We start from the raw sequence: 22,145 nt of genomic DNA, 5'->3' as shown, positions 1-22,145 counted from the left end.
AAATTAACTATTTATTTTTCGTTTAAATCATATTCGCCAAAACACTTACGAGAATTTATGTCACAGTTTTAATAAGAACTAAAGTACATATTTATGACAAAAGAAACAGGATAGGGAGTCTGGAAATGATCCAATGACTTATGCGTTGTCGGTTTTGGTCTTTTCATGAAATTTGCTGATGGTTACAAAATGTACAGTATAAGTTATTGAATTGCTAAGATCTAAGAAGATCCACAAGGCACCACAGGGCAAGAAGATCTAAACAAACCAACGGCGCAGCCCCTTCATTTGTGCCAGAAGTACAAATATTGGTAACTCCTAATTGCATTGCGTTCCCGACTACAGTAAGTGGGTCAGTTGGGCCAGGTCGCTCCCTAAACTGCTTCTTCATTCATTTACATGTGTTCTAGGTGCCACTTTTATTTGATTTATTTAGATTTGTCACCAACTGCCTTAACTCTGCCACATGGAGAGGATAAGTCCTGCCCCTTCTGGAGGACCACCATGGGACCTTATTTCAGAAAAATATGTATGGTAGTCAATGGACAAATAACGATTTGATCCCATGTGCATTGTGGCATGGATTACACATATAATGGTTGTCAATCTAAAATATAATTGTGAGAATTAATGAGAATTTCAGGCCAGGTCATTGAGATAGAGATGCATGCACTTTGCACGCTCATTTAGACAAAACTCCAAGCCGTTGTGTCAGGTTGAGGATTATGATAATTAAATTTATCTGAATTTCCTCCATCTATGATGACATACTGATGACTGCATGATGGGATTACATGATACATTAAATGGATAAATAAGCAGCATTTCAATGTTTTTCCAATGAAGGCTTTGCAACAACAGCAATTGTACCCGACTGAATGGCAAAGGGACGCAAATCCACATCAAAGGGACTGCCACCAGACTGCCAATAACAGTCATTTTACTTTGCAGAACACACAAGTTCCCTTTCTGCCACAGCCTCCAGTTTGTTTCCATTTTAAACCTCTTTGTTCTGAAAGGTAATCTGGGTGACCAGATAGATTTCCTTTCCTTTACATTCAACCAGGTGTTTCTCTGCGTCCTTTGAGACATTACAGTGACATTCTCTCCTTTCAGAAAAAAAATGCTGCCGTTTATGCTATATGAACAAAAATAATGCTATACACAGAGCCTCAAACTTTCCATTTTACCCAGTGTTTCCATATCAGAGCTTCAGTGATTATATTACACTTCCACAGGTGGGAGGACTGTGACCAATAAAACTTAAAAAGTGTGCACCTTCCAAAATTTATTTTCACAACCATGTTTTCTTATTTCAGGCATGTTTGTTAGCTGGGAAAGCCCGTCGTTTGAAAATGCATCTGACACTAGAAAGTTTGTCCTTTAAAAAACACGACAGGAAAGAGCAACGGTCATTCTAAAAATGTAATTATATACACACACCATAAATTGCATGGGCTAAAAAGAACAGACTTTACCTTTAATAACAACTCTTACAGTGAACCTAGGCTGATTCAAGACAACGTATTCCTGCTTTTAAATATCTAGGCACCATTCGTTTGAAATAACAGCCCGCCAACGATCATTTCCCTTTTCATGATTCCTTTTTGTCAACATGCCCTAAAAACCACCAACTCTTTCTCCAGTAGACTACAATCATCAAAGACCCATTTCTACTTTGCTCTAGTCAACTTCCACTTCGTCCTCTAAAATGCTAATTTACTTAGAAATTATCCAACAAGTAAAATTACAGTCACTCATACAAAAACATATGTAAATAATAATTAACATTTGCCTCTTTAAAATGGCATAAATGGAAACATGCATAAAAATAAACTGATAAATATCAAAATCATATTCAAGCTGTGATGCATGCCTTTAGGCATTGTGAGTTTGCACGTGTACGTCCTTAACTAGGTCAGAGCCTCGGCTGTCGCAGATCATATACATTAAATATTACAGTAGCAATAAAAGAGCTGCCTCGTGGTCAATATAGAAATTAGACTGGAAAATATGCAAGTCTATGTATTCCACTTCTGGTGAGGGATTGTATGGTTCTGTGAGGTATGAACTTGTACCTGTATTGAAAAAGAAACTTGGGTTGGAGCTCAGGCTTGTCCCTCCAAAAAGCAATCCCAACAGACACATTCTCACAGTCTCTTTAATGTCAACGGATTTGACACAAACGGCTGAGAACATGATTTTTTTTTTTTTAAACATTCCTTTCAGAAGGATACGCCACACCAAAAATGATTTCATCATTTTTCTCAACGCCTGTTCAAGCTGTTGGCGTTGGACGGCAGTGACGGCAGCCTCACAGCTGCCCCCCCTCTGAGCACACTGTAACCCCGGACCACTCTACCGTACAGCAGCTGGGGAACGCTCACGCATCCATATCCATCGCACCCAGCTTGAGGTAAAGAACCATAATGAGAGAGGTTTGTGGGCAGCAGCTGGTTGAGAGGTTGCAGGGTCAGTGTTACCATAAAGAGAGGGCAGGTCTCACTCTGCCGTTTGTGCTTCTGCTTGCTGCTGCTGCTGCTCCTTGTTGAGGATGATGCTGATGATGTCGCCCTCGTGCTCCTTCATGTGCTCCATCAGCCGCTCTTTGCTGGTGGACTCAAAGCCACAGATGCAGCAGCAGAACAGGAGCACGCAGTATTCCATGCCGGGCCCCGGGCCGGGGGCCTGGCCAGTGTGTGGCTGGCTCTGGGACTGGAGGTGTGCAGGGTCCTTCCCCTGGGGGCTTGGGGATTCACTGGGCCACTGTGGAGGGTCTGTTGTGGGTGAGAGTAGGCACGCTGAGCTGTCTGCAGACAGGCCAGCTGCTGCCGCTGTCGTCGTCGTTATTGTTGGTGTGGGTGGTGGCGGAGCTTCCGCCGGGCCCTTTGCTCTGTCCTTTGATGGCTGGGCTGCTGCAGGACGCTCTGCCACCGACTCCAGGACCGCCGACAACTTCTGAGGAGCTCTGAGGGAAATAACGGGTGGTATCACCAACAAGAGGGAGCAGGATGAAATGCTGGAGCTGTAAATCTCACTCTTGGGGGAAGTGTTGGCCCACGAAGGAAAATGTCAAATTGTCTGTGTACCAGTTTTGAGACATCTGCTGCATGTAAAACGTTACTTGCTGCCCATGATGTATTATTATTATTATCATTATGATGTGGTGTGTGTTTGTAAGACAGCTGGCAGTTCATAGTGGCAATCTATATCATTCTAAACAAGAACTGAGGAACGGACACATGCTCAAGCTCAACGTTTCATCAGTAGTGTCAAGTGAGCATAAGAGCTCCAAAGAGAGCACACATTTAAAATACAATGAAAGAAAGACATTTGCAAACTCAAAACAAATATCTGTGAGTCAATGTAAGGAATATAAAGAATACAAATAAACCAACGGTATCATAATCTCACCATCTCAAAGTATTCAATGATTATCTATTGATTATTATTTATTAATGTCCCTGTCCCTTAACACAATAACAACCTAGTTGTTATAAGCATTATTAAATAAAGTATTCAATATTGTTTTAATTTATCTATTAGTGTAAAAGTGAATGGACAGACTTTAAACAGTAAATAAAACCAGACCTGGGTTAACTCGAGGCGTGTTTGATTCTGATTGTAATATTGATGCGTCGTCTGTTTTCAAAGTGACTTATCTTTATTTTGCTTCAGTTTCAGTATCACTGGTGACCCCAAGGCTACAGATAGAAATGAGCTTTTAGCTATATCTGGTGAAAGAATGGCAACTCATATACATGCTGCACACGGTAGCTATCTTTTAGGGCTGAGTGATTTTATCGATTCTGCGATATAAATCAATATTTTGTTTCCACAGAAAGTATTGATTTTTTAGCCACGAGTATCGATACATTAAGTCCCATTCAAATCCCCCTGGCACTCTGCTTGCTGCGCCGAGAGACGGCCGCGCAGGATCGCGGCGCTTCGCGTCTGGTCTGAACTGCACTATCGGTTAACAGGAAGCGCCGAAAGGAAGCGTGCTTCGTTCGCGGTGCTTCAGCGGCCGCCCGGTTCACGCCGGCATGACGCCAGGTTCACACTAGCTGCTGCAAAGCGTCACGGCCACGGAAATCACACATGATCCGCTGCCCCCCAGTTCAGACCAGACGCGTATTTCTCCGCGACGGTCGACAAGTGCTTCTGCTCAGCTGTTATTCATTCAGAGCTATTTTTTTCATCGTGGGTAAGTAAATAACCTCATGAAATGAATAAGCCATATTACTGTAGACACCCAAAACCCCACCCCCCGCCCCGTAGCCAGCCCACTCCGTTGCTCTGTGTGTGTGTGTGTGCGTGTGTGTTGCGCCGCCAGGATTCAATTTCATTGTACGCACAGAAACGGCAAAATACAACGTATATCATGGTTATAGGCCCCGGTGCAAATATTTTTTGTGTGCCCTCCATCCCCACCCTAAACACAAGCGCACGCTTGTGAGCACTCCACGCACGCACGCACACGCTTGGACACACGCACAGTACGGTATGGTAACTCTCCTGGCCCGGGGAGAGAGACATGCATCGACTCGGCCCACAGTGCTCAGCAGCAGAGAGGTGACGAGACTAGAGCCGAGCTGTATTGTGTAGTGGAGAGGGGCCAACACACGCTACGCGTAATTGCGCACACACGCGCGATCGTCCTCTCAAATGCGGCTGCGTCTCTCCACTGTGTGAGCGAAAGAAAAGCTCTGACTTGCTTGGGCAGACGTTGTTTGGTGTCACCCGCTGAAATTTAAATATCTAGCCCACCTTCAAAAAAAGTATGCACAGTGCGTACAGGATTCCGGCTGGCGGCGCCACTGTGTGTGCTTTGTAAGTTACAGTTTGCACTTCAATAAATGTAACTTATTTTCTCACCACATATTTGATTTATTTTGTCCAGCATTTGCAAGCTGGAGACTCTGTCCAGTCAGAGCCATATATTGGGTCAGGGTTTTTTTGCCCAGAGAATTGCTTCTCTTGTTGCCGCTTACATTCCTTGTAAATATTTTTCTTGTTTAGCAACGACCCTGTGTTGCACATTGACAGATGTATTGTTGTTTGGTCCCTGATACATCAATAATAAAATGGAACTGCAAGTGGCTGCTAGTTTAGGTTTTATATATAATATTTATATTATAGTTTCACTTTTACTGTCGAAAAAAACCCTTAACATTTCAGCATTCAAGCTCTAAAGCCCTAGTACTTTGAACAAACGTACCTGTTCCCAAGAACCTACAGTGTACTGACAGTAGATACAGAGAAATGTAACCTGAAAGAGAAGTGCATGCGAGTTCATGTATTTACCGGCTGCTCTGGGAGATGGCCTCGTTAATGGCTTTGTTAACTTGCTCGTAGTTGTAGTTTTGGTCTCCGGCGTGCTTCCACATGTGGGACTTCAGCGACGGCGGATGACTGCAGACATAGCCACACAGAGAGCACCTGGTGGAGGGGGGCAGAAATAGAAGAGCAAGAAAGGAGAGATGTTTAAGAAGATGAGCACCGGAGCGAGAGGCAAAGTTGACTTCATATCCATTAATCCTCCTCCTGCTTTCTATCGAGAGGAATCGTCCCAACTCAAGACTCCGCGGGGGAATACTGAGCTTGAGAAAAGAAGAGCGGAGCAAGGAAATACTACTGCTGAAGAATTGTGGATCACGTCTTTAAGAACTATTCAAATGCTTAAAGTTGCGAATATCCTCCAGGGTTATCACATCGTGGCCTGGGAGAATTTTGAAAACGAAGCCTTCATCACATGTATTGGGGGGGGGCAGTTCTAATTGTCATTATTCATGACATACGGGGCCCAAATACGGCACATAATCAGTTATTAAAAAACAAAACAACTACATTATATTCTCTGCATTGGTTGATGTTGATTACATGTCAGCCCATATGATTACAGTCCCTTTTAAAGCCAACATCAGGATTACATTACAGCGCTACCTTGAGGCAATACAAAGGACAGGAGACTAAATCCAATCCCCTCAGAGTAGTTGGCTAAAGTCACACATCAAAAATGTCACCTTGCTTTGTTGTCAGGTATTAGCATTGGTGTTGCTAGCGTTTCAGAGATGGATTGAAAATGTTGCTAATCATTCTGCCTAGCCTAAAAGAAAAAGGGGTCTACGTGTTTTCTCTGTAAAAAGCCAGCCAACACCACATGAACTTTTCTTTGGTTTCTACCAAATGATCCAAGCTACTAGGCAGTGTTTCCCCTAGAATTTTTTTCAGGCCCGGTGGTACCCACCGAAAAAAACCCTAAACAGACGAGACGTGTGGGATGGTGTATTGGTGCAGTTGGATTAAGTCAGGTGGCACAGCAAGCAGTCTGCAATTCTGCAATTATTATATTTGCATTCAACATTTTTGTTCAACCAGAGTGTATTCAAGATCACAAGGAGATAGTGACTTATTAAGGTGGTGGTTGATGGAAATGATCAGGGTCCAGAAAAATATGGCTGGAAAATGATGAGCATCACATTAATAGCTACAGATACTGTAAAACACTACAACGACATATGAGTGCATATATTGTCTTATTTTATCAAGTAAAATATAAGTTATAGGTTTACTCAACAGCAGTTAACTCAAAGTTCCACATCTTATCAAAAACAATCCCCCCCCCCCCGGGGAGGGGGGGCAAACGGGCTTTGGCCGGTTGTACATACGTCATCACGTCCTAATACTACACACACATGGCGTGATGTTGTTTTTAAGGAGCGCCGTCTCTGCTTATATTTCTCGACAACACTCGACCTGCATCAGCGCATGTGCGCACGAGCGGATCTGTGCGAGCAGACAGCGCGAGCGCAGCGGGTTTTGGACGGAGACACAGCGGCATTTTTATTATGTAAAAATAAATAATAATGTAATGTAATAAAATAAATATTATGGACCCTATGGACCGGTTCCGCTCACACCACGAGTCTGAAGAGTGCAACAGCTTATCAAAATACAGTGTCAACGTTCCGTGTTTTCAAAGTAGAAAGCGACATCGCGGTGGTTTAACGAGGCGGAACGGCATCAGAACAACATCAAGCGCGTAAAGTACACGAAGAAAAAAGTAGCGGGAGCGCGCGGCGAAGATTGTTGCGGCCGCGCGTCTTGCGGAGCAAGTCTGCTGTTGCATATATATATATACATATATATATATATATATATATATTAGGGGTGTCACGATTTCGATTTTTCATCGAAATCGATCGAAATGACGTCACGATCTCGAGCATCGAAGTCAAAGAGAGGATCGACGATCCCCCCTCCCCCCGTGTGCAAAGCTACGCACACTACGCAAAGTTACGCAAATGACGCAGCACATTGTAGCCGACGCCGCTAGTTACCTATCCTGCAGGTTATGACACGATGGCGAGTGCAGATGAAAGAGGAGACGCGGCACCGGAGCTTGAAGCAGCTCCTGCTTCTCTTAAATCACATGTATGGAAATACTTTGCGTTCCCGGTGAGTTATGTCGACGACGTTCGCGTTGTTGACAAGAAGACCACAGTGTGTAAGATATGCTATGCGCGTGTACCATACCCGGCCACGGGAAACACTACGAACATGGCAGGACACATTCGCCGGCATCACAAAGATGTAGATTTGACAGCTGGGAAAGCACCATCACTGGTCCAGCCAACTATTCAATCCTCGTTTGCAATAAAACTTCCACAGACCTCAGCTCGCGCAAAAGCTATAACTAGCGCTATAGGGCTATTTATAGCAGCAGACCTGCAGCCTTACTCGGTGGTGGAAAACACGGGATTTAAACATTTAATTAGCGTACTTGAGCCACGCTACAGTATGCCCAGCAGGTCGCATCTTACAACAAAAGTGGTTCCCTCCTTGTATTGAAAACAAGATTGTTACTTTTATATTGCAAATAAATAATTTAAATTTGACCATTAGTGCCTAATGTGATACATTATGGAAATTGCATCACTTATATGTAGCCCAACTTTTGAAATAAGATTTACTGTACAAAATTTGATGAATAAAACCAATGATCGTAGACTAGACTAGTCTGAAAATGGCATAGGCATCTGTGCTGTAAGAAAAAGAAAAAAATCGAGAATCGAATCGAATCGTGACCCTAAAATCGAAAATCAAATCGAATCGAGTATTTGGAGAATCGTGATATATATATATATATATATATATAATATGTATATGTATATGTATCGGTTATCGGCCAAATGAGTTTGAAAATATCGGCATATCGGCAAAAAATCCAATATCGTGCATCCCTACAAGCTACAGATGTGAAAGTGGCTCTTTTTTTAAACCAGTCTCTCTCAAGTCCCTCATTACAATAAAGTGCAGAAGTGAATAATACGAAGGCCCCAAATAGAGAAAAAAGGTCGTCATCTGTGTCCATGTCTTCATGGAAACATTGGTATTCTCGGCTTGAACGTACTGATGACGGTATAATAACTAGTGAAGTGGAATCTGCAATCAGTGTCTCGCTTACGGCTCAGGATATTTAACATAAGAATGTGGACTTGTGAGTGTTTCGCTCTTATTCACTCCTTCCACTCAACAGTCACGGACCTCGCAATCAGAAGCCTCTTTCTCAACCTCCCAGGCTGTAGCCATTATGAGTGACTCCAGTGTGGTCACAGACCCACACAGACAGACAGCCAGCTTCTTTTGGCCAGGTACAGATCCTCATTGTTACCTCGCGGGCCCGGGAGAAGTTTCCCCATCACTCCTCTCTGTGGTGGATTTGTGTGTGTGAGGTTTCTCACCTGTACTGCTCCAGCAGCTGCACGGCCTGGTGCTCCTGAGGGTGCCTTCTCATGTGGCTCTTTAAGCTGTTCATGTTGGTGGTGGCAAAATCACAGCTGCAGCACCTGGCGGATGAAGAATGGAAAGACGAGAGATGAGAGAACATGAAGCTTTAACACGCTGCCCTTTGAGGTCATCGTTTCGCTTCTTTGCACTTGTAGCCTGGAGGGAGATAAGGGATTTACAGCAAAACACAGAGGAAATTGCCACTTTAAGAAAAGAATACATCACAACATTTTCTACTTCGTTGCACTTCGGATGTTGTGGCTGAAAGAGGAAACTAGCTTTTAAGTTGCTGAGATGAAAGCAGAGACAGAGGCTGCACTCAACTCGTGGCAAAAATCAGACAAACCGGATAGATGCTTGATGTGAGGTTTACCGAGACTAGAATATTTAAAAGACGATCTGGACCATCCAACCAAGAAACCTTTACAACACATTTCAATAGAGTAATTGTAAAGTCTAAATATAATTCATGTGAAGTAGTGCCCGTCCGTGGCATGGCCGTGTGTAGCGGGCCGATGTGGTTGTTGGGACTTCCAGAGTTGTTTCAGGCAGTGTTGTTTCTGGCGGCCATCACTCAGCGTTGACTCCAGGGAAGAAAAGAAGAGTTTGGCTGTAATGACGAATGTTATTGGGCTGCACAAATCAGGAGATGCTTATAAGAAAGAGCTTAAAGTTGAAAATAGCCATTTCTACTGTCAGAGCTTTAATTAATTTGTTTAGCGAAAGCAGATGTAAAGAATTAAACGTGAGTACATTGACCAAATTAATCTATCAAACCTGGAGACCTGCAGGACTATTTGAGTCTTGAGTTCAGGAAGTCTCCAAAATCAGACTCCATCTCTATCTCCACAAGTTGTTTGGGAGAGGTGCCAGGAAAAAAATCCTCTGCTATCAATCAACAACAAACTAAAGCACCTACAGTTTGTTACTGGGGCCTTCACTAGGACTGGGTTATATGGTCAGATGAGACCCAAATAGAGCTTTTGGGCAGCAAACGACGCAGCAACCTCCAGTTTTGAAAAGTGAAGTCAACATGTAAATGCCTGAACCTTGCATTCTCTCTACTGGCCATCAGGGGGCGACTCCACTGGTTGCAAAAAGAAGTCTGATTGCATGGAAGTCAATGACAAATGACCCTACTACTAACTTGATTTATTATCTCAGTAAACATGGTAAACACTAATTAATGGACTTGCTCTCAAGTTTCAAGTGTTCTTCAATCCATGATGTTCATTTAGTAAGGTTTGTGGTTGGCTGGCCGTAGCGGTGCATTCAACAGCAATCGTAAAAATGATGTATATTGTAACTGCCAGAGCTTTACATGCAGGGCAAGCGCGGGGGAAATCTATATTGTTTATATCGTTGCTTTTTAGATATTAATATCTTGAATGTTCATATCTAGATATAGATACGATAACGATATATCGTTCAGCCCTAATACCCACTGTGAAGTAGGGTAGTGGATGTATGATGTTGTGGGGACATTTCAGTCATCACAGTCCCCCAACCCTAACCCCATAGTAGTAAATCAGTGGGATGAGCTGAAGAGGACAGCCCACAAGTGTTCACCTCAGAATGATCTAGAAAGATTCTTTCTGGAGGAATGGTCTCAGATCCTGTGCCATGTGTTCACCAACCTCATCAGACATTACAGGAGAATAGTCCACAACTGTAATTTTGGCAAGAAGCTGCATGAAATATTAAATCAAGAGATGTCAAAAACTGTGGTACATATATTTTGAGGAAAATAGTCTTTTTGTTTCACAAAATGCATTCAATGTCTTTTTTCCAATGATGTTACTTCAATTAAAAAGGTGAGACTTTTGTGGGGTATTTTCAAATGAAAGATCACAAGGCTAAACATTAAAAAAATGTTCTTGCATCGTGCTAATTTTTACTGCAGGGTGCCAACAATTCTGGAGGGAGCTGTCGGTACACCGTTAGCAGCTAGTTAGTGAGATCACACTGTCTGAAACAGGAACAGGCATATGCAAATGCAGTATTCTCTGACCACCAAGAACTAACATGCAGGATACATCATGAGAAATAAAGGTACTTATTATATAGCTGGGAGTCAGACATCTTCTCAATGCAATGTGCCCTCTTTTGGCATCTAAACCTTTGCACCTATGAGATTTTTTGAATGTTCTTCTCACAGGCTTAGACTGTATAAAGTGGAAATAGCCATCATGACGTCACCGGAGTTTGCACCTCGAGCCATCTTGGAATTTTTGCATTATCATATCATATTTGGACTGTGGAGGGGTGACAGTCGGATCTGATGAACACAAGCAGCAGAGTGGCACTGCGACCAGCAACCTTACTGGATCTGGATCCATCTGGATTCTGGTAAAGCTAACTGCATTGGTAGCGTGGTAGAGAGCTGTCAATCACAAAGTAGCCCCGCCCTAAATAATCTCCTGCTTCCTGGTCTGTTGGGCTCTAAATGGACCATCATTTACTACATGAGCATCATGCTTTATTGAAGAAGACTTGAAACTAGAGATTGAGACCATAAACTCATGTTTACTGAGATAATACATCAAGTGAGAAGTAAGATAATTTTCTCAGACTTCCATGGACTTCATTTTGCAACCAGAGGAGTCACATATTGGCTTCACTTTACAGAACTGGAGGTTGCTGCCTGCTCACACGTTCAGAACAGCATGGTTCCTGGCATTATTGCAGATACACAGTACAGGAGCACCTTAAATGAAATGTTTTGGCATTTGAATTCAGTGCCAAAGCGGAAAGAATACCACTGGAGTTTCAGTCCAGTGTAACAAAGAGTCCATTTCATTGCTGTTAGCCAAAGGAAGGAATGGTTATATGTGAGCATTAGTCCAGTCTGCTCTTTGCCTTCACATCCTATTGTTTGCTATGAAAATTTGAGGCGCTAACAGAGACAATAAGTACCACCATAAAATGGTGCCCATTGGGGCCTTGTTCTCTAATTCCACTGATTGCATATTGTAACATACTGGCAGCCGGCAGCTCATGCGTTCACCATGATGTCGTCATGCCTGAAGACATAATACACAGGAACAGTGCAAAGCCCTTGGCATTTGAAACACTGCAGCACATTTTTGGTGCAAAAGTCATACACTAGAGAGGCTGTGCAGTCTGCAAGTCCTTTGACAGTGACACATTTATATTCTTTTGTTGGCTTTGTACTTTATCTGAAATAAAACAGACTGAAGGGTGAAGCGCAGACTTTCAGCTTTAATTTACGGGTGTTTACATGCAGATTGGGTGCAGAACAGTAGCCCTGTCATTATCCATCTGTACTGCAATTAAAGCTGAAAGTTGGCGCTTTCAACTCAAAGTCAATTGCACTTCCAGTGTGCTGGAGTACAGAGCCAAAACAGTAGAACATGTGCTGTGGTCCTCACACCTACATATCACACTGTGTCTGATGTTTGACCTGCCATTCAGGTGTTTTGCCGCACAGTACTAAGAGACCAAGACTAAGATTTAAAGTGCACAATGAACTCAATAGCACAATGACATAAGTACCAATGTCTGACGGCCAGGAGACTGTGTGTGTGTGTGTGTGTGTGTGTGTGTCTGAATCTGAACTGAATAAGATGCTTGACCATTCTAGTTAGTGACAGCAATCATCTGACCTTTTCCAAACCAGAAAGACATCCTGTAGTGCATGTGTATTTTTATATGAGCTTTTGACCTTAAGAGCACAGTGAACACTGTTCATAAAGCTGAAGCAAACACTTGTACATGTTCACACCACATGGCAGCTTTGTGTTCACACAAAGGCCTAATACAGAGTTGCTGGAGAGAAGCAGTGAAGGCGCCTTGTGAGGAAGTCCAACTGTGGCTACACAGCGACATCACGGTGCTGCTGAACGTCAGCGTGCATGCACTGCCATCTAATGGTCCTTTGGTAAATGACAAGTACAGCTCAGGGAGTTGCATTAGAAGCAGCACACAATCCGCTCATTGACTGCAATGGCCAGCTGGCTCATTTAAGTTTGTCTTCAAATATGTAGCAAAAAAAAGATAGCTGATCTCTGAAACTCATGTAAAGCACCCTGTTATAGGCTGCTGTGTGCAAAACAATTAACACAGAAGTCTGTAAAGTTAATACGCAATTTCCAACATTGTTGATAATGAATATGCAATCAGTCTCCAGATGGCCATCTGCTTCATTAATGCTGAATGTCATATGTCATTTCTGCAACTCTCGTTAACACATTCAAACAATAAAACACAGTACAGCTGCTATTATTTAACTATTTATGTTTGTTGTGGAAAACTACCGAAACCAAAAACTTTTAAACTAGCTAATGAAAGGATCTAAGCATATGATTCAATTAAAAAAAATGTGAATAAATGGTATTTACAAAGTGTCTTTTGTGACATTTAGGAAATCATGTTTACTTCAATTAATATGATGACCAATCTTATCACAAATGTATTTCAGACCACAAAAACATTTCACATCTGCTTCCCTCTCAAGGAAATGCAGAAAATCCACAACCTGAAACCTCGTAATACCACTGAAAGTGAGTTTAGAGCTGCTCATCAGTCAAACAAGCAGGTTTGGTTTCAAACGGCACCGGTTTCAACATTACACAGATTTTACAAATTGACTCAATTTAGGAAGCACGTGCCCCTAACGATTCATTATGTTCATGCATATTTACATGGTAATTCTCCTGCACACGACCAGAATCTGATTATGAACAGATAGATGGATGACACCAGGATGTGTCGATTTTAGTTACTTCTAAATGAAATGCTCAGGACGTCCTGGCATCTGGACTCACGCTCGGGGGGGATTTTTAGTTATTTGATGTTTTTAGTAACATCAAATGCTTTGCACAGCACATCACACGTACATATAGACATGGAAGAAACACAATAATCCATTTCCTGTAACTTCAAGTTTTTGTTATTAAATAAATGGAACATACAAACAAACTCAAACCCCACGCAACAACACGCTCTCGTTGATACAAGAAACAATAAGGCCTATACAAGCCTGTTTTTTCATCATATGTTCAGATAGACTTCATTGAGGGGAATGAGTATCGGTGGGATTAGGGGATTGTTTTTTTAATGACTCACCGATAAGGCTTGTCAGAGTTATGAATCCGACGGTGGTTTCTCACGCCGACGTACGTAGAGCTGGTGTAGTCGCACACATCGCACTTATACATCTTCTGCACACCGCCGTCTGTAATAGAGGACAAATTCAACTGTGGTGTGTGTATTTGCCCAGCCTCTATGGCATTGTGTCAGAACACATTGTGTGCAAAGAATGGCTGTCTGAACTGTGTAACAGGAATACACTGCAATTAAACTAAAAAATAAACAAGTCGTGGCTTTTGCCTTGTTAGTAAGACATCCACTTCAACAAGACTAACAACTTTCTGAAAGCACTGACCAAAATCATACAGTGAGAGCTCTGATGAGCGTCAGCTAGTCATTGAAGTATCTTGTAACAACCCTTCCTAAAACATAATGAGGCCATAAAAACATGCCTTACCTTCGTCTGTTACCCGCTCAGCGTCCTCCACCATGGCTACGGTTTCAGTGACCGGTGTGAGGGCCGCCGTGCCGCCGCTGAAGCTGTGATGCTCCCTTTCATGATTTCTCAACTGACTCTAAAGGAAAGAAAACACAGACACAGCATGAGATTTCTAGACAAAGAAATGACAAAACATGCAGTTGACAGCTCTCATCAAATATAGTTTTTACCAACATAAAATCTGCTAGCAAAGCAAAAATCTTTTTACATTGATTTACACAGTAACTAACTAAATACAGATTTTTTAGAAAAGGTAAAAACAAATAATTAATAATAGCATTACGTAATAGAATGTGTACATAGTAGAAGATACATTCAAAAAAAGGTACCATGGATATGTCGGCATTGACAAAAAGATGAGCAACGTATCGTTTTCCATTGAAATATTCTACGACAAATGACACATTTTTGCAGTAATCGGTCTAAACTGGGAATGGGATACCAAAGTATCACAATCATTTCCATTGATTATATTATCACAATAGGGTCATTCCATGTGAAAACAGCCAATATTGGGGTACCATGTACATGACACCTCTCAGATTTTGCTGACGTCCGTGAAATGTGAAAAAGTTTCAGGTCAATATCTGAAACGGTTTGCCCGTGACGTCCATTTGAATTTCAAGTGCCACACCCCTTTTTTGACACATTGGAATTTTGCATTTCATTTTTTTGGCATTTTTGGAGGCCCATAACTTCTGTTCTAAGTGATAGAAGGCTGGAAATTGGTGTTAGTTAATTGTAGTTTGTACTACACAATCAACATTCCTTACTGTTTGGGTGAGAGGTGGGTCACCAAAGTCCTAAAAAATTTTGACGGCATGTGTGATTTTTCACTTTTTGGGTGCCCCTAGCACCACAATTAATGATCATATTTATTCTAAACAGAATTAGTTGTTATATTTGGGAACTTTGCTCTTGCCAAAATTAATTTGGAGGGTATGGTACCACTGGTGGGGGTTTTATGGGGGTCCAAATACCCTTTCGGGCAGAGGTGACTCTTTTGGAACCCCATATTTGGACCCCCAAATGACCATGTGGGCACTTGATGATTCTAATGGGATTTATACCAGATAAAGATACATATTTGTTCTTTCTTCTAATGAAATAAAATAACTTTAAACAAATCAATGTGTTGCTTAGATGTATTTTTATGGTGTGTTGTATGACAATATCAGCCTCATTCTTTCACCTGCAATCCCGGCGGTGTAAAACGGACTTGGGAGCAAATAAAAGAAATATAAAAACATTGTTCAAATGGGTAAGTAGGCTGTACACTGACACAGATAAGTCATTCCCTCCGATGAGAATCTGGATCTCTCATATAAAATTGTCAGGGAAAGAAAAAGGGTTTTGCCGGTCTCTTAACACTCTAGCTCTCCTTAGAGACCCTCTCACAATCCACAAGCTCATTTTTTTTCCGCGCATCAAGCTCCACGGGATCTTTTACAAATGCTGATGGCATTTTCCAAGAGAGCTGATTGGTCAGTAGGCGGTGTTTTTCTACACGTTGATTTATCAAGAACATAACCTGCTCCAGAGCAGGTTAGCTCTGCAGTGTAAGTGTAGTGTAGTGTACCATGGCGATGTACCCTGGTAAGAAGTGAACCAGCGACGGAAAACCCAGTTAACCCTGAAGTTAGCTCACTAAGCCTCTCTAGTTCCACACCGATAAGACTGAAATCTGAAGCTACAATTGTGGGAATGTGAGTTATCACCAACTAGAGATGGGATGATAACAGGTTTTATCACTGACAATGAGCTGATCGTGGTGAATTTCTGTTCATTAAAAAGCTGTTCAGTTCATTCTCATGGAAGACAAGTGAAACAAAGAGTCTAGTATAAATACATTTTTAAAATGTATTTATACTGTATTTATGCAGGGAGACCTTATGATTTATGATGATCTCATTTAAGTTTATTTGATTGTTTTTCCCTTAAAAAGGATATTCACTAAAAAAAATATATGTATATTTTTGTTAACAAAATTTGATTTGAGTATGTTTAAGTGCCATTTCAAGAGTTTGCAGCATATTTTCATGGTTAACAGGATAATATCCCTTTTATTTTGGCCATGATAACTTTGACACGACGATATCTTCATATTGTCTCATGTCTGTCTGTCTGAATCTCATGATTGTTTTTTAGTACTGGTTAATCGTTTTGTTCATAAAATAGTGAAAAATGCCCAGGAGAACACATTCAAACGGCTTCTTTCATTCCACCAGAAGCCCAAAACTCATTATCATATTATCATATGTCATATTTGAAAAAGAAAAGCAGCAAATTCTCACATTTGAGTAGCTGGAATCAGAAAATGTTTGGCACTTTAACTTGGAAAATAGCCTTCTGTAAAATGTGTTTTTAGAAAAAATAATGAAAGGACAAAACTGAGAATTAGTAGAAGTCCGGTTGTAAATGTGGAAAAATGTAACATTACAATCAATATAGAGTATGAGGTTCATCATAGTAGCTTGTCTATTCTATCATGATGATGACCTCTGAGAATAGTTCAGAAACATGTCAACGAATGCCAAAACTCAACTCAACACTCACCTTGTAGTGGAAGGCATCTGGGCACTGCTTGCACTGGTACACTCTGCTCTTACAGTGGTGGATCATGTGGCTCTCCAGGTCCTTGCTGTCCGAGGCGATGTGCTCACAGATGGGACACTGATACGGCTGTCTTTGCCTGTGCACCCGTAGGTGCTGTTTAATGTAGCCCTTATTGCCACTGCTATAGCGACAAAGGCGGCACCGGTATGGCCTTTCGCTACCGGGGATGTAGTCCACCAGGCCACCATCTGGAGAGGCGACCAGCCCGTCCATGTCTGGGATTGTACAGATGTAACTCCCAGCTCCGTTCCCGGCCGCGGCTCCGTTTTGAAACTGCGCGTTGTCCTGAAGCTCTTTTAAGATATCCTCGTCTGAGGCGTTCTGGTCCGAGCGCTCTCTGAGTCTTTCTATGACGGTGAGCAGTGACAGGCTGATGCCGGCTTTGGTAGCGGGTCCCTCCTCATCTCCATCCCCCAGGCACAGGGACCCGAGATCTTCCTCTCTGCCCGCACTGTGAAGCTCCAGGTCCAACAGCGCTGCTTGTGTCTCCTCGTCAGAAGCCTTCTGTCCAGCTTTAGCCACCTCTCCCAGTCTCTGGCCCGTGTTTGGGCTCTGAGCCTGCATTGTCTTCAGGCTTACCTTGGCGCTGGAGATGGGGAGCTCAGGGGTTCTCATAGGCATAGCTACCAGGACCTCAGCAGCCAAAGAGTGCAGGCGGAGGGACTCCGAATGTGTCCTCTTGCGACCAGCTGGAGGAATGTTTTCATCCCGTGGAGAGTCGCTCCCCACAGAGGATTTAAGATCAGCTCCTATTGGCTGGCTGTCAGTGATGCCACCCGCACTGCAGACAGGGACCTCCTCCTCCTTCACGTCTCCCACATGGTTCTGCTCCGTTCCCTCTGCGTCCATGGAGTTCTTGTCCCTGTGCACGTCTGGGCTGAGAAGAAGCGGGTTGGTCACCATGACTGAATCCTCTGCCAGAGGAAGGCGTTCTACAATCACGTTGATATGGCCGGCACTGTTGGGACTGCTGTTGATGATCTTCTGAGCTGACGACAGCAAGCTGTCCGTGACGGAGGCACCGTCGGGGTGAATATCGATCTCCACCTCAGACTCTGTCTCCGTGGTCACCTGCACCTCCACCACGGGCTCCTCGGAGGTCAGGTCTTTGATAGGGTACACGCTTTCCTCCTCTTCCTCTGCTGTCTTTGGACTTTGAAGATCAGAAACCGGATGATTCAACACATCCTGTTTGTTCTCAACAGCCATTGGCACGCAGAGCTGGAGCTTGAAGGCAGTGGGCAGCTTCTGAAGGCTTTTATCTTGAACCGGGGAAAGAACGACTATTTCCTCTCTGGTTGCAGCAGTGTTGGTTGTGGCCTGGGCCTCTCTCCTCGCGGCAGCCCCGTCTTCGTCCTCGAAGATGGGGTAGGAGCAGTCGACCAGGCCGGCGTGCTTCCAGGCATGAGTCTTGAGCATTCGCTGCTGGCTGCACACATAGCTGCAGATCAGGCAGCGGTACAAGCCATACTCCTCGTAGCTGTACCACTTCTTCTTCTGCGGTAGCTCCATGGAAACATCCACTGAGCTGTTCATTGTCTCCGTTCCTATACCGCCACTGCTCCCAGTCCAGCCCCCGTCCTGCGTCCTTATAACCTCTTCCTTACCAGCGTCGAAGTGCAGCCTGACGTGCGCCTCCAGCTGCCCCTGGTCTCTAGAGGTGAAGTGGCACTCGGAGCACATGAGGATGAGATCGCTGTGCTGCTCGTTGTGTTGCTTCAGGTGCTCCTTTAGCAGGGGCAGCGTTTGGGACAGATAGGGGCACAGGCTGCACTGATAGCACGTCACCGTCCGCTTGTGGTCACTGCTGATGGGGTTGCCAGCTACCTCGGTTGCCGCAGAGGTGATGTTGTTGTTGTTACTGTCACCTGACACGAGTGAGGAAAGAGCGCCACCATCTAATGGCACCTCCTCTGTGGTCTCCTGCCCCTTACAGTTCCTCTTAATTTTCCTAAAGGGGGAGCCTCCTCTGCTTCCCTTTGTCCCCTCCTCACCACCACCTCCTCCCCCAGCAGAAGAGGCTCGTTTCTGACCGCCGAAGGTGCAGCGGCGCTGAGGGCGCTTCTCCACGATTTTGCTGAGCTTCTCAATGACTTGGATGAGAGAATCTGCAGCTTGTTTCTGCTGAAAACTCTGGGATGCGTCCTCCTCTACATCTCGTTGTGTTCGGGTTTGAGAGAGTGATCCCAGAGTTGATGGAGCGGGAGAGGAAGGGGAGGCAGTGGAGGAGTGTGTGATGACAACAGCTACATTGCTGATCTCCTCCATGACCTGGAAGGAAGAAAGAAAAAGGATATGGTACATTAGATTCTAACAGATATGATCCCTGACTATTAATATGGATACAGATGTTTTTAAATATAATATGGAAATAGTCCTCCAGAATTTGTCAGGCCAGGGGGTCACTTTAACTCACACAAACATTTTAAATGTTTTAAATATAGGACAGCATATTCCTCCAACACAATCCAGAAAATATATATCTGTCTCCAGTTCCCCTATATTATTTTCTTTGTCTATGAAATGTTAGACTTTGTCCAGTCCAAAACTCAAAGTTACAATTCTTACAATTCTATTTAAAAAATAGAACGCAGGGCAGTGTTTACATTTGATGAAATGGAATCTGTGAATGTTTGGGAAAAATAATTATCAAACATACATTTTTGTCCACCTAAGACGTAATTTAATAATCTAGTGTAAGTAATAGCAAGTACTAATTATATCATGTATCCCTAGGAGACGGTTTGTCACTCAAGGATTTTCTGATGACTTGTGGTATTTAACATTTTCTTTGGCTCAATTTTGATTGAAACGGACTCAGCAGTGGTTAAAGTTTAGCCAGTTCTGTTTAAGTTAATACAGAACTCTTTATTTAAAATGATGTAGTTATGACAACTTTTGGAAAACTTTCATGATATTTATGTGCAATATTACCTTTGTCATTTGTACTTTGCTTTCAGAAATATTTAATGATTTCCGTGAAAACTGTTCAAATGATTGGACGAATGTTTAAACTTCTCAAGGACATACCTAAGAATTAAAACATCTTTTCAAATATTCCAACTACTGACACATTTAAGCCAGAACGGTAGTGTTTCTTTAAAAATAACAAAAATAATTTTATACATTCATGGTATTATTTAACTTTTCAATGGCATTCATAGGAATTAAAGCCATTCCGACTTCATCCAACTACTTCACTTTCTTACGCAATCAAACCAGAAATGCAGTGTAGCGTCGCCTTATCAGCATCCACACAGCAATTGCTTTTATAGATGAATATTCTGTGTTACTGCAAACACAAAGTGTAAACAAGCGTGTTCTTTGAAAAAAATAACGAGGAAATCAATAACAAAACAAAACGTATAACTAGCAGGAAAATGTTACATTAATAGCATTTATTCTGTTTATTCTGACATGATGAAGACCTGTGAGAACAGTTCAGAAACCAAAAACCCTGGACATTATAATATTTGACTTGCAGGCTGGTGCGATTGAGTGATTCACACTTTGCATGGTAGCTCAGGATTTGTTTGTTAAAAAGGGAAGAATCTAACAAGGGAGTCTGTCTTTTCAAGGAGTTTTGCACGGTGAAAACGAGGAAAGACAATTTAAAAATACATCTAATGGTGACCACTGGTTTTATCAGTTTGACATAAATAAAACAAGGACGCTGTCTCCCTAAAGACAACTATTTATCTGATGAAGAAGAAAAAATGTCACTTTCTTGAACCAGTGTATTTCTTGAGGGGATCAGCTGTTAGGAAGAAAGAGAAGCAGCCCAAACACCAGCATGGCAAGCGTGATAGCTTCAGGAACCATGTGCATTTGTTTACAAACTAAGCTAGAGGGAACTGGTCATCTCCTGCCGCTTTCTTCCTTCTAACCACATATCATCTTCCTCTTTCTCCCAGTTCTGCTTCTGGATGACTGCATCAAAACAGCGGCATGCACATTTGGAGGAAGGGTTACCACATGCAGGAATGACTGGCTACTCTCCAGCATCATTCTGTGGAGCTGGCCTCATGATGACACTGAACCCGAGAAGGTTTCGAACCACAATTATGGACTCCTTCTATTAGAAAAGTGTTGTCCAAGTGATAGAGATCTGCCAAATCGCCAATAAGTGCAACTTGCAAAGCTGGACGCTCGACATGCCTGTTCATCTGACACGTGTGTGAGGTCGAATGTGCCTGTGGTCACTGTAGTCTCTTTGTAGTCTTTCTTTAGAGCCTCTCTTTAGCCCATCATGTGCTTGAACCGGTCTGAAATGAGCACCTGTTATGTCAGCATCTAAAAATATTTCCTCCACTTGCACTGCCCCCGAGTATGAAGCTGAACACACTTGCTCGCTAATGTTAGCTAACGTGCTGGAGCTAACGAGCAGCGACGCTAAAAGAGACGTTCAAGTGAAGAAAAGAAACAAACGGAAATTTGAGCAAAAAGGCAGCAGGACACACTCTTAGCTTCACAGCTAGCTCCACAGCTTGCTGCCTGCTATCCACACCCACACACACACACACACACACACACACGCGCGAGTCCCACACAGTGCTAGCATTTGCATTCATGACTGTACAAGGGCATTTTAACTATCATTTGGGTTAATGTGTGACGGAAGAGCGCGTGACTGTATTTTAATGGCGATATACTCACTGACACAGAAGGGCTCGAGAGCTCTTTGTCCTCAACACATAAAACCGCTTTGTTTTATTCGTTAGCCATAAAAAGTGGCCTCCCTCTCTCCCACATTGCAAAATGGCGAGGATGGAATATCAGTCACGTGACCTGGAGTTTGGGTCAGGTGACCAACGCAGACTGACGATTGACAGGTTTGCCTGATGCCACCTTCAGGTGCCACTCGTAAAGCGCCGGGTTGCACCTTCGACCGACTTCTTCGGAGACATTTTATGAATAAATTGAGAAACATCGTCATTAAAAGGAGAAAAACTGCGAGGCTTTTATGTTCCAAACACTGAGTCTACAGTGAAGAAGTTGCTTTGTTCAGCTATAGCCTATAGGGTGGCTTACTTTTCTTCTCACATGTTGAGGATTTCAACAGGTTTGAGTACAAATGGTTCAAATAAGGCCAGTCTGTAGTTTTGTTCTATACATTTTAACATAGAAACCAGTAAATCATGTCTAATATTTCAATCATTTTAATAATGGTAATAGATAAATAGTT

At 42.8% G+C, this 22,145-nt stretch overlaps 1 protein-coding gene across 2 annotated transcripts; it reads right to left on the bottom strand.

Annotated features, from left to right (window-relative positions):
- Positions 1-667: 667 nt before the first annotated feature.
- Positions 668-21,749, bottom strand: znf507 (zinc finger protein 507). 2 transcript variants are annotated; one of them, XR_014597586.1, is made up of 8 exons: positions 21,617-21,749; positions 16,901-19,231; positions 14,303-14,420; positions 13,882-13,990; positions 8,748-8,852; positions 5,308-5,442; positions 1,678-2,968; positions 668-1,636 (listed from the first exon to the last, which is right to left on the bottom strand). XR_014597586.1 is itself a non-coding variant. In XM_084015221.1 (7 exons), exons 2-7 carry the CDS (start codon positions 19,226-19,228, stop codon positions 2,503-2,505), a joined length of 3,261 nt encoding a protein of 1,086 aa, XP_083871347.1. In that variant the 5' UTR covers positions 19,229-19,231; positions 21,617-21,749; the 3' UTR covers positions 668-2,502. The 2 variants fall into 2 exon arrangements, 1 of the variants encoding a protein (XP_083871347.1); XM_084015221.1 differs by having other exon boundaries at positions 668-2,968.
- Positions 21,750-22,145: the final 396 nt, after the last annotated feature.

The sequence above is a fragment of the Eutrigla gurnardus genome (genome assembly GCF_963514095.1).
Source record: "Eutrigla gurnardus genome assembly, chromosome: 1".
Lineage (NCBI taxonomy): Eukaryota > Metazoa > Chordata > Actinopteri > Perciformes > Triglidae > Eutrigla > Eutrigla gurnardus.
Note: the sequence above shows the minus strand (reverse complement) of the source record. Positions and strands in the feature narration are given on the sequence as shown.

Bases quoted from the DNA above. Each gene is read 5' to 3' on its own strand.
- znf507 (XM_084015221.1), bottom strand. From the start codon at position 19,228: ATGGAGGAGATCAGCAATGTAGCTGTTGTCATCACACACTCCTCCACT. The intron at 13,991-14,302 runs GTAAGGCATGTT...CCTCTATTACAG, and splicing joins TGAGCGGGTAACAGACGAAG to ACGGCGGTGTGCAGAAGATG. The intron at 8,853-13,881 runs GTGAGTCATTAA...TTCATCCGCCAG, and splicing joins AACTCTGACAAGCCTTATCG to GTGCTGCAGCTGTGATTTTG.